The sequence below is a fragment of the Ammodytes marinus genome (genome assembly GCF_949987685.1).
Source record: "Ammodytes marinus genome assembly, chromosome: 5".
Classification (NCBI taxonomy): domain Eukaryota; kingdom Metazoa; phylum Chordata; class Actinopteri; order Uranoscopiformes; family Ammodytidae; genus Ammodytes; species Ammodytes marinus.
In genome coordinates this window covers 4,534,879-4,547,378 of record NC_137234.1, presented here as the reverse complement: position 1 = coordinate 4,547,378, position 12,500 = coordinate 4,534,879, and the positions used below count along the sequence as shown (strand labels likewise).

The window sequence follows — 12,500 nt, the reverse complement described above, 5'->3', positions numbered from 1 at the left end:
AAATATTTCATTTTTTATTTATTTATTTTTTCAGACATATCAAAAACAATACAAAACTAAATGAAAAGCATAAAAATACAATAAACAAAATTTATGTTTAAAAGACTTCACAAAAAGAAAAAAAAAGAAAGAAAATGATCTGTATTGATGTGACATGCCCGAAAAGGAGCAGGAAGAAGTATACACTTATTTAATCCTACCCCTTTTCCATATATTCCAAATATCAGTTAGACTATTTATGTGTACATTTGCATCTTTTTCTATCTCAACTGAACTCTAGATGTTAGATAAAGCCAGTAGTAGTTTCATTTGTAGCAAGTTTTTTTCATAACAGATTTAGGAGACGACCTTTGTTACTTTTATAAATCATAAAATACTATATATGGGTCTTAAAAATGCATTTTCAGCATGTTTTTAAGAACAAAATGTATCATTATTCAGACACGTATGCACTTACTAGCAACATATGAAAAAAATCCTTCAGTAATAACCTTCAGAATAGTGCTAAGAACGATTATGGAAAGTTTAGTTGATGTAAGTGCTTTAGAAGTTGAGATATTTGGTTCAGAGCATTGAAAAAACCTAATGTTGAGATAATGTCCGTTGAAGATGGTCGTACAGGAGAAATATACAGACGCAAACAGACAAGGTTTAGTAGAATAACCACCTAAATGTACATTTTAGACCTTTTAATTTATACTAGTATGAAAGAAGACATGTTATGGAAGATAAATAGACAAAAATCTCATGTTTTTGCCTGCCGTGTCTCGCCCTTAACAAAAGAAACATGTGTCCCTACTCACTTTAATGCTGTGGACCTTTTTCTTCTCAGAGCAAACGGCTGGAAAGTGTTACATCAGTAATATGTTTTAGTTTATTTGAGTCAAAGCAGGTTTTCTCAGTCCGATGCCATCAGGGCAAGTCTGGGAATAAAAGCAGGAGGAAGAGATTCCAAAGAGATTGATTCATTCTCACACACACACACACACGCTAACATACACACACACACACGCTCACACACACACACACACAGAGACACAGAGAGACACACACACACACACACACACAGAGACACACACACACAGACACACACACAGACACACACACGCGCGCACAGACACACGGAAACACACGCTCACACACACACACGCTAACACACACACACACAGACACACACACAGACACACACACACACACGCTAACACACACACACAGACACACACACACACACACACACACACCCACGCCTTCCAATCGATACCAGAGCCATGTCTTTTTCCCGGCAGCATTTCAGAGAATTGGACGAGTCAGGAGACCTTGACAGACAGCAAAACGGTGAACAACGCTGTCCTGCCATTTGGTGTGTGTGCGTGTGTGTGTGTGTGTGTGTCTGTGCGTGTGCATGTGTGTGTGTGTGTGTGTGTGTGTGTGTGTGTGTGTATTTCTCCTATACAACCATCTTTAACAGCAATTATCTCGACATTAGTTTTTTTTCTTCAATACTCTGAACCAAATATCTCAGCCTCTAAAGCACTTACATCAACCAAACTTTCCATAATCATTCTCAGCACTATTCTGAAGGTTATTACAGAAGGATTTGTTCATATGTTGTTAATTGTATTTATGATTCATTTTGTTCTTAAAACATAATGTGTGTGTGTGTGTGTGTGTGTGTGTGTGTGTGTGTGTGTGTGTGTGTGTGTGTGTGTGTGTGTGTGTGTGTGTGTGTGTGTGTGTGTGTAGGGTGGGGGGGTAGATGAAGTGATGGTGTAAGTCTGCTTTCTGCACAGTAAGCAGGTGAGGCAAGCGAACACTAATTTGTTCCATGAGCCGAGTGTGTGTGTGTGTGTGTGTCTGTGCTTTCAGTGTGTGTGTGTGTGTGTGTGTGTGTGTGTGTGTGTGTGTGTGTGTGTGTGTGTGCGTGTGTGTGTGTGTGTGTGTGTGTTTGTTGGCCAAGGGCACTCTGTTAGCCCCGGTCCACTTAATAAGACCTGTGTGTCATTTCACTCCGGGCCGCGAGGGAAGAGAACAGCTCGCTCTGTACTAGCACACACACACTGACAGCATCACACACATACACACACACACAGCACCCCACACACGCACACACACACACACACACACACACACGCACACACACACGCATACACACATTGCCTCACCTCCTACACTGTGTTTCTGCTTGGCGAAGGATTTTTAAGGACTGTCAGTTTCTCACAGACTCGTGTCCTCCTGTTCACTGCAAGTAAAACTGTGTAGTATGATGACAGCCAATTATCTATGGTTTATGAGGGAATCTGAAGGTGCATCTGGTGTTAATACACAGCCTAGGCTCTGTAAACAGCACACAGAATAAACTGGCAAAGGTTGCGGTCCGAATCGCATACTTTCTACTATATAGTATGTAGAAAAAAGATTTAGGATGTCCCGATTCTTGTGGCCAGATTTAGGATGGTTAGCAGTACCCGGATGTCCTACTTCATGCGGCCAAGATTGTTAGTGTTGAAAACTGCATCCTATTTTGGCGATTCTGACCCACAATCCAGTGCGCACGTGAAGTGACGTCACATCGACGAAGCCTCCATATGAAAACAAACGGCGATGCGACGGATATAAAAGCAAGAGGCAAGATCAAGGCGCAATGTTATGATGAAATAAGAGAGTAAAAGTATGTCCCAATAGTATGCCTACTGCATCCTAACTAGATTCTTGTTATCGTCGGATGTAGTATGTAGAATAGAAAAAAGAAAGAGTATGCGATTCGGAACGCAACCAAAGTTTCATGATGATATCTCCAAGTCAAACATTGTTCCCTATCCACCTGCAGTGTCTCACCTTAAAGCTGCTGGGGTATCTGATTTCTGATTGGTCAAAGTTAACATGAGCTGTACACTTTGACCAATCAGAGTGAGGCTTCGAATCTCTGTTCTTATTGGCCGTTGGGACTGTCCATTCACTTTGGCACGACTTTGTTGGTGTAGAGCGTGTCAGGGAAGGACCATAGAGAACAAGCGGGCGGCAGTGGAGAAGTGGGTAGGGAGATCGCCTCTGGAGTGCAGGGTCGGAGGTTCGATTCCCCCGTCTCCCCGCCACATGTCGAAGTGTCCCTGAGCAAGACACTGAACCCCAAATTGCTCCCGATGGTTCAGAGAGCGCCTTGCATGGCAGCTACTGTCATCGGTGTATGAATGGGTGAATGTGGTGAGATATGTAAAGCGCTTTGGGGCTGAAAAAATCGGCTAGAAGGCGCTATAAGTCAAGTCCATTTACCATTAAGTGGAGCGGTTGAGGTATTTGGATTTGAATCTCTATCCCAACTGCCATTTTCTCCCCAAATCCTCCACCCCAGCTTTAATAGAATGTCAGGTTAATCCCCCTCATGTATCCAGTGAACTCTCTGACTTGTCCACATGGTCATTTGAACCCTCACAGAAATGTTGTTGTCACGAAGCAGAAGCAATGACATTACAGCCACTCATGTCTGTGGCACTGGTCCAACATGGCAGCATATCGCACATAGCCACTGACTGCTGCCCACTCTCTCTCAGGCCTGGATTGCGAAACTAAACCTAAGTCCTCACATCCAGCTCTGGAATAAATGAAAAGTTTTACTATTTATAGGCATATGTTTGAGTATAATGAAACATTTTGGTTTTATAATATAAACTACTGACTGATATTTCTGCCAAATTCCCCCAAAAGATATTGTCATTAAGAGCATTTTCAATAAGTAATGTAGAGATGAAGATTGAAGAAAAATCCAAACTGGTCTCTTAATTTTTTCCAGAGCTGTATATTAGAGCAAGGTAGCTGGATGACATTTAAATTTAAAAAAAGGTACAAATTCAACCAGAAATGGGGTCTTGTTTTCTGTAGTTAGGCCATCCTATCTATCTGTTATAGGGCCGGTTTCACAGACATGGATTAAGCCTAGTCCTGGACTAAATGGAATTGTGAATGGAGATTGTCCATTGAAGGTACAATTTAGTCCAGAACTAGGCTTAATCCATGTCTGTGAAACCGGCCCATAGTGTTTTATGGATAAGCAACGCAAGCAATCAAACCAGTTACTTATTTGGAGAGATAGTTAGAAAAAATTTAAATGTTAGTTACCCATTTTGTCAGTTAAAAAAAAGAAAGTTTACACACACACACACACACACACACACACACACACACAAAAAAAAATTAGTTTGATATTTCCAAATTTGCATCTGTATTCAAACCATTTATCAGCTGACAAAGTTTCTTGATGATATCTACAAGTTAAAAGTGCAACCCTGCCTGTTCACCGGCAGTGTCTCTGAATACCAATACAAGAAAACTTACTAAAAAAACCTTCACCTTTAATTTTGATTTTAAACCAATCATATGATGAAGCCAAATTCTCGATTGGCAGTGTGTTTACATCTGAACCGTGCCTCTTGTATTGTTGTTTAAAAAGAACCCCCAATAAATCTGCTGTGTGCCACACTAACATGTATTAAATAGGTGGGAGGTGACCAGTGGAGTGCCTTTCATTGACCTATGACCCCCCCCCATCCCACACACACACACACACACACACACACACACACACACACACACACACACACACACACACACACACACACACACACACACACACACACTCTCTCTTAAGGGCCGGTCCTTTAGAGTTCTTCACAAACGAGAAACTTCCCCCCACGTCGGGCCAACAACAGAGAGAATGTGCCAGGGGTGAGCAAAGAGCAAAGAGCTTTATTTAACCACAGGAGGCATGGTAACGGTAGCTATGGGGGAGGGAGGGGGGCGGGGGGGGCGTACATGTGGAAGCCCCCTTTCCAAGCCTTGAGCCTGGGGAAGTAAAGCCTTGTTTGCACTGGCAGTAGTTTGGTTCGGGAGTCGGGACGGGTCTGCGTGGTTTAGCAGGGCATGGTTAACCCTTGATTTGGCTTGCTTTTCCCAATGCAGACAGCACACTAACTTGGTAATTAGTGTGCTGTGTTCACTTTGAATCTGAAATCTTGAATCTTTTGGGACCCTTTTGGGACGACATGGTTGGTACCACAACGAACGGGTGACAAAAAAAAAATAGGTATGGCTGGTCTAGCTTGTTTTGGGACCCTTTCCTACTTTTGACTGTGGAAACACAAATAAATGCATGTCAAGCTGCACCCGACCGAACCACCCTATTCATTGGAAACTAGTCATAAGATTCAAGTCAAGTCACGCTTAATTGTCAATTCTTAAAATACACAGGCACACATAAGGACTGTAATGGCGTTTGTCTCTGACCCGCGGTGCAAATGTATCGTAATGTAACTTTATTTAAACACGGCCAATGCACAAAATAAACATCAACCTTGTTTAGAGCAAAGGAGAGATTGCCTTGTGTGAATGTCGACAGTAAACCTGCTATCGGTGTATGAATGTGTGTGTGAATGGTAACGTGGGAAAGGGAAACAGGAACAGGTCTCCCTTGTAAAAGAGTCTCCTCGTCTCAATGGGATTTACCTGTATAAATAAAGGTTTAAAAAAAATGCATTGTCCGAGGTTTTAGCAAATAGCTGTTTTCCACCTGTAGACTCTGTTGCACTGGCAGAGCGGCAGTGGGTCTACAGCAGAGGAAGTTGCTACCCAGCTCCCATGTCTCTAGAAAGCACCTGTTCACCTCGACTGTGTGTGTGTGTGTGTGTGTGTGTGTGTGTGTGTGTGTGTGTGTGTGTGTGTGTGTGTGTGTGTGTGTGTGTGTGTGTGTGTGTGTGTGTGTGTGTGTGTGTGTGTGTGTGTCTGGCTGACACGGTACTCCCAGCAATGTCGGCTGAGTCACTGAAATTAAGACCAAATTTAGAAAGGTGTCTGGTGTACATGGCCCCCCTCCATATTGCCTCTGCCTTTCCCTCCCACCTACAGTACATTCAATATTTCATTTTCATTTTTCCTTCATTCATCCTCGATCTACCAAAGCTCACCCACCCACACACACAACCACCCACCGAATACACCTTTAGAGGGAGGGGATGCATTCTATAATCTGGCATTTCACACAAGAAAATGGATTGGTTTTTTTCAAGCACTGGTCAAATTTTGAGATTTTTGTCTATGTTGCTTCCATAAAATGTCTTCTTTCATACTAGTATAAAATCAAAGGTCCAAAATGTACATTAAGGTGTTTATTTAAACCTGCAGTGTGTAGAATTTTGGGTTTTATTTCCTAGCAGATTTTGTAGAAAGTAATTATAATATCCGTAAGTACATTTAATTTAGTGCATAATAGCTGAAATTTTTTTTTTGAATTATTATTTTTTCTCTTAGAAAGGGTCTCATATATGTCCATATTTCTGCATATTTTGGACCAAGGCCTAGTGCCGCCATCTTGAAAGTGTCATAGTTGGAATGTCATCAGGTGCATTGTTTAAAATTTAGAATTGTTCTTGTCCTTGAAGGCCACTGTAGCTTGTGTTATTATTCGAAAGGGTTGGGGTTACCCAGGGAGTGTTGCATTCTAGAACTTTGTAGAACTTTCTTGATGATGTCATATTACACACTGCACCTTTAACTGAACCTTGTATGTTTGCCTCTGTATATTTCTTCTATACAACCATCTTTAACAGCCTTTTATCTCAACATTTTTCAATACTCTGAATCAAAAATCTCAACTTCTAAAAAGGCACTACTTAGCAAACCCACCTAACCGCAACACTTAAAGGTGCAGTGTGTAATATGACATCATCAAGTAAGTTCTACAAAGTTCTAGAATGCAACACTCCCTGGGTAACCCCAACCCTTTCGAATAATAACAGAAGCTACAGTGGCCTTCAAGGACAAGAACAATTCAAAATTTTAAACAATGCAACTGATGACATTCCAACTATGACACTTTCAAGATGGCGGCACTAGGCGTTGGTCCAAAATATGCAGAAATATGAACATATATGAGAACCTTTCTAAGGGAAAAATAAATAATAAAAAAAAAATAAAACAGCTATTATGCACTAAATTAAATGTACTTATGGATATTATAATTATTTTCTACAAAATCTGCTAGGAAATAAAACCCAAAATTCTACACACTGCAGGTTTAAATAAGTGCTTTTTTCGTTATTTAACTAGATGCAATACAAGGCCAAAACTCAACTTACAAAAGCATCACTCTCTATGTGGCATCAGTGTCCTCAACAGCTCTGTAACAACACTCGGTTACATCTTATCAATAAAAAGGTCCAAAATGTTCATTTGACTGAACCTTGTCTGTTTGTGTTATAAAAATGAGATACAGATTTTAACTCTGGCTTCATCCAACGTCTAGAATTTAGTTTTTTAAAGAGAGATGCACATTTAGGCATCATTAGTTACTTAGCTCACCCACCTGACTTCAACAGCCAACTACACACACATCCAAAGTGGTGCTTTTTTCGTTATTATATATTTCTTTTTTAGATTTTTTTTTTGTTGGCATTTTTATGCTTTATTGACAGTGTAGAGACAGAGTTGAAATGGGGCAGAGAGGGGAGTGACATGCAGAGAACGACCGCGGGCTGGAATCGAACCCGGGTCCGCTGCTGGCCGAGGCCCATGGAGGGGGACGCCCTACCAACTGAGCTAAAGGCGCCCCCCTTTTTTCATTATTTAACTAGATGTGGTACAAGTCCAAAACTCAACTTACGAAAGCGTAAACTAGAAAGAGAGAGATGCACATTCACGCATCAACCTAAAGACCCAACTCCACATATTCAGACAAACCGTCCCTGTCTTCTCCTAAATCTGACATCCAAAGAAATCCATTTTCGTTATAAAACTAGATATTGTGCAACATAAACTCATTTGACAAAAGTGTCACTCTCCTTGGGGGCGCCCTTAGCTCAGTTGGTAGGGCGTCCCTCCCCCCCATGGGCCTCGGCCAGCAGCGGACCCGGGTTCGATTCCAGCTTGCAGTCGTTCTCTGCATGTCACTCCCCTCTCTGCCCCATTTCAACTATGTCTCTACACTATCAATAAAGCATAAAAATCAATGCCCCAAAAAAAAATAAAAAAAAATAAAAAATTCACTCTGTTTTGCATCAGTCATATCGCCCGATCTATATAACAACATATATAACCATAGACGTCGATTACGGGGGGGATGGGGGGTACATGTACCCCCCACTTTTCGTCAAGACTCATTTTGTACCCCCCACTTTTTAAGCCGGACATGGAGTGCGTCCAGCCGTATTAAAACACAGCGTCAAGGTGTCTCTCTCTCTCTCTCTCTCTCTCTCTCTCTCTCTCTCTGTGCGTGCGCGCGCGACCGTGATTGGCCGCCGCCTATCCTTGTTTCGGCACTAGTAGGCTTAGACCGTAAACTTTTTTTAAATAGCACAACAGCAGTGGATACCAACGACAAAACAGTGAACATGCTCCGAAGTCTCCGCTAGTTTACACACCAGAGAAGACTGATGCATTTCAATCAGCAGCAGAGAGTGGCTTTAAGTGTCCCGTTGTGAAGTGTAAACTGTAGGGATTACCATCCTCTATGCGGACACTAACAGCAGCTTGTGTCGCGGCACATGGATACTGACGATGTTGTTTATCAAGAATTATTACATGGCACTTTGAGAATCCTATGTAAATCACAGCATTCTACAGGTCTGTTATTTCCAGCAAGACAGACCGCTGTCAAGGGCCGTTGCTAAGGACCTACGTCACAGTTTTGATGGATAGACGTCCACAAACAGGACTACTACTCGTTCAGAAAACAATGGAATACTTTTTCAACATGACTTTGCATGTGTCAGGAGAGCAGGGAACACAGGAGTCATGGTTAATGTCCGACAGGACTCCAGTCAACACGACGTGAGTAGGCTACTTTGGCCGCATATTGACAGTTAGACAGTAACTTCAGGCTGCAGCCTGCAATGTAACTGTTCCGTTTCTTCGTGAATTGTGTTATTTATGTTGGGGGATGATGCTTGTTAGCTAGATGGAGCTCTTGTTAAACATATTGGCCGATTACAATTATTATTTGTACAGTGTGCGAGTCTTGAGTTGTGTTAGCAAAACAGTAGCTCTAGCTAACAGCTGAGCCGGAGCCTCCGGTCAGCTGAAGCAGACAGTCTAGCGGGGCGAGCAGACTATTCCCCCGTTACTAGGTCGTATCCTTGGTCGTTCCTATTTACTGGTGTATTAAACTACGTTTTCATTACATAAGAACCTAGTGGGTTTGCAATGACTATTCCAGTTGTTAGACAAGGTCTCAGGGTTGCTGGGGAAACGAGTTGTTTTTTGTTAAACTCTTCTAGGTTGGCCGCAGCTTGACATAGTTACCGTTGCTACTGAGTGAGTTCCGACCGTGTAGCGGACTCTTTTTGGCTGTTAAAACCATAAAAACAACATGTTGCTAAAATTAATTGCTTTATTTTTTGTAGTAGCCATGTAATAAGCGGGATAAAGTATGTGTCACAACAATATTACTCCGCCTCGGTCTCCATGGCAACCTAGCTTGTAGTAGGTACCGACCTGATGTATGCTACTAGCTAGGTTGCCATGGTTACCGAGGCGGAGTAATATTGTTGTGCGACAGTCCAGCCGTGCTTCGGCTTGATTTGAGCACGGTCAAAATGCCTATGTGTCAGACATCAGTGTTTTGTATACATTTTATTCATTAGTGAGCGGGTATGCCGTCTTTCAGAACCGTTCATTACCTGCACTAAAGAGAAAAAAAGATGTTTCCTCATTGTCCCCCCCACTTTTGAAAATGCACTCCAGAATGCCTGTTTGTCCCCCCCACTTGTTTAGCCAAATCGACGTCCATGTATATAACATATATAACAACACTGGCTCTATCCAACATTTAGAATTTAGGTTTTTAAAGAGAGAGAGGCACAGTTGGGCGTCATAACACGGTTAAAGGTTACATCATGGAGTCAGCTGAGGAAAAGAGAGAACGGGCTTTCATGACCTCACGTCGTCCCGGGCAACGGATTGATCAGTTTGCACAGACGACTGGCGAATTGCTGCCACATACACTGCGACCTGCCAGAAGGCAAGTGTGACAAATCACAACTGAGTGTGTGTGTGTGTGTGTGTGTGTGTGTGTGTGTGTGTGTGTGTGTGTAAACAAGTGCAAAAAAAAAGAACTACTTTGAAAGAAATGCTTTGTGCTGCTTTGACTATAGTCTTAAGCCAATTCTCTGCTCTTGACAATCATGAGTAAAAAGAGAAGCAGTTACAAACTACGGCAGCCTGTGAGGGACCATGCTCTATCCACTATCCTCTTATGTCATTCATGTACTGTAGATAGTGTGTATGTTGCTAGACTATAATGTAATGTAATGCTCTCCCACTTGTGTTCCTCTTATTCTTTTACTTTTTCTTATATTGCTCTGTGTTGGAGGAGCCCAAGACTAAATAATTTAATTTCCAGCTACTACTCTGTAATTTTTTTTTTTTTTTTTTTTAACCTTTATTTCTACAGGTAAATCCCATTGAGTCCGAAGACTCTTTTACAAGGGAGACCTGTTTTCCTTTCCCACGTTACCATTCACACACCCATTCATACACCGATAGCAGCAGGCTAACTATCGACATTCACACGAGGCAAGGTGGGTGAAGTGTCTTGCCCAAGGACACAACAACTATGACGCAGGTGGCAGGGCAGGAATCGAACCTCCAACCCTTTGATCATCGGCCGACCCGCTCTACCACCTGAGCCACAGTTGTTGTGCATATGACGATAAAACCATCTTGAATGTAATGTATTGTTTTTCTTTCTTTAACAACAGACGGTGGTCCTTAACTCTTTTTTTTAAAGAAAGTTAATTAATGTAAGGCTACACAATCCCCTTTCATAAATAAAAAAATAAATAAAAAATAAATAAAAAATCACATGCCATGCCACGGTCTAGCACCAATATCACTTGCAGAGCCAAATAAAATGGTTCCATAAATTGCTTACAACTTGAGCAGGGGACAAATCAGCTTAGATAAATCCTATGTTTTTGTGTTTTTTTTTTTTGCACAAATCTAGCTTTAGAAATCAGAAATCAGTTTCTATTGCCAAGTACATTCTGAAAGCCGAGGGATTTGCTTGTGGTCAGGCTGTGCACACGATAACACACAATACACATATAATTAACATAAACCTAGATAATACACTGTAGGCTAAGGAATGAATGCATCTTTAAGAATATAAATACAATATGTAGGCTAGTAAGAGAGAAATGTGTGCAATTGTCTATTTCAAAGAAAGAATAGCTGTAAAAGTGTGCAGAGTGAATAAGGTTAAAAGTGTGCATTAAAATATACAGATTAAGACATAATAGGGATATGTGCTATGGTATAGTAAATGCACCATATATGTGCAGATGTTTGTTTGTTTGTATGTGTTGTAAAAATAAATAAAAAATGCAATGAATAGGCTATATTGTGGGGGGAAAGTAGCATATATACAGTAGCCTGGTCTATGGGAATGGGAGGGGATCATACTGTCTCTTTGCCTATGGACCCATTTACTGTAACGTATCTGGGCTACAACCTGTGTATAGCCAGGCAGGCAGCAGCGGCCAACCTTTCTCAGGATAACATGACACAGCTTCAAAGCAGCTGGTGTGGGAGGAAGGTGAACAAAAGAATCCGCCGAAATTCTCCCCATTTAAGAAGCGCACAACACAATCTCAGAGCCATATTTAAAAACGCCTTTTACACCTCCGTTTATTCATCCCCCTAAAACACAGCGCGAGCCCCTTGTTTTTCCCCAAGACATTGTCGGTAGGCGCCTGCTTCTACTGCTGCTGGCCACCGCTGCTGCTGTTGCTCCACGGAATAGATGCGCACTGCATTTCCCTACGTCTTTGCCTTTACACCGAGAGAGTATATTTACAACGCCACTAACACAACGAAATAAGAAAAAATGTCCCACACGACTATCCATACATAGTGTTTTCTCGAAGAAGCGCTTGTTAATGTCTTACCGTGTTGTCGACGGTGCCCAGTACGGCGGTGGACAGTGTTTGCACCGGGGGAGGCGGCTGCTGCTCTCCGCTGGCTCCCTCCGACGCCATCTTCAGTCTGTAGCGGTTTGACTGGACTGGAGTGAGCCTGAGCCGTGTGTGTGTGTGTGTGTGTGTGTGTGTGTGTGTGTGTGTGTGTGTGTGTGTGTGTGTGTGTGTGTGTGTGTGTGTGTGTGTGTGTGTGTGTGTGTGTGTGTGTGTGTGTGTGTGTGTGTGTGTGTGTGCCAGGGCGCATCCGGATTGAGTTAACTATTGCGCTGCTGGATGGAGGCCCATTACCCACCACGCCACAGGCAGACGGCCATTGGAAAGGGAAGGGGGGAAGGAAAAGACTTGAAGACGAGACTTGATGGAGTGAAAGAAGTAAATAAAGAAATGGGGGAGAGGGGAAAGGTAGCACTGATAAGTCCACTGTGTCAGTGTGTGTGTGAGTTGGAGGGAGGGAGGGAGGGGGACGAGAGAGAGAGAGAGAGAGAGAGTGTGTGTGTGTGTGTGTGTGTGTGTGTGTGTGTGTGTGTGTGTGTGTAGTAG

General features: G+C 42.3%; 2 protein-coding genes across 2 annotated transcripts in view; both read right to left on the bottom strand.

Annotated features, from left to right (window-relative positions):
• The window catches only part of cttnbp2 (cortactin binding protein 2), a gene marked incomplete at its 3' end in the record, with an annotated part of 106,565 nt that extends 94,514 nt beyond the window's left edge, over window positions 1-12,051 (bottom strand). Inside the window, exon 1 of the mRNA XM_080028505.1 lies at window positions 11,931-12,051. Within this exon, the coding sequence (XP_079884631.1) occupies window positions 11,931-12,020 (90 nt within the window). The 5' untranslated portion in view covers window positions 12,021-12,051. The remainder of the gene's footprint in view (window positions 1-11,930) is intronic.
• Window positions 1-12,500, bottom strand: part of aass (aminoadipate-semialdehyde synthase) — a 519,315-nt gene that overhangs the window by 20,882 nt on the left and 485,933 nt on the right. The gene's annotated exons all lie outside the window — the stretch shown is intronic.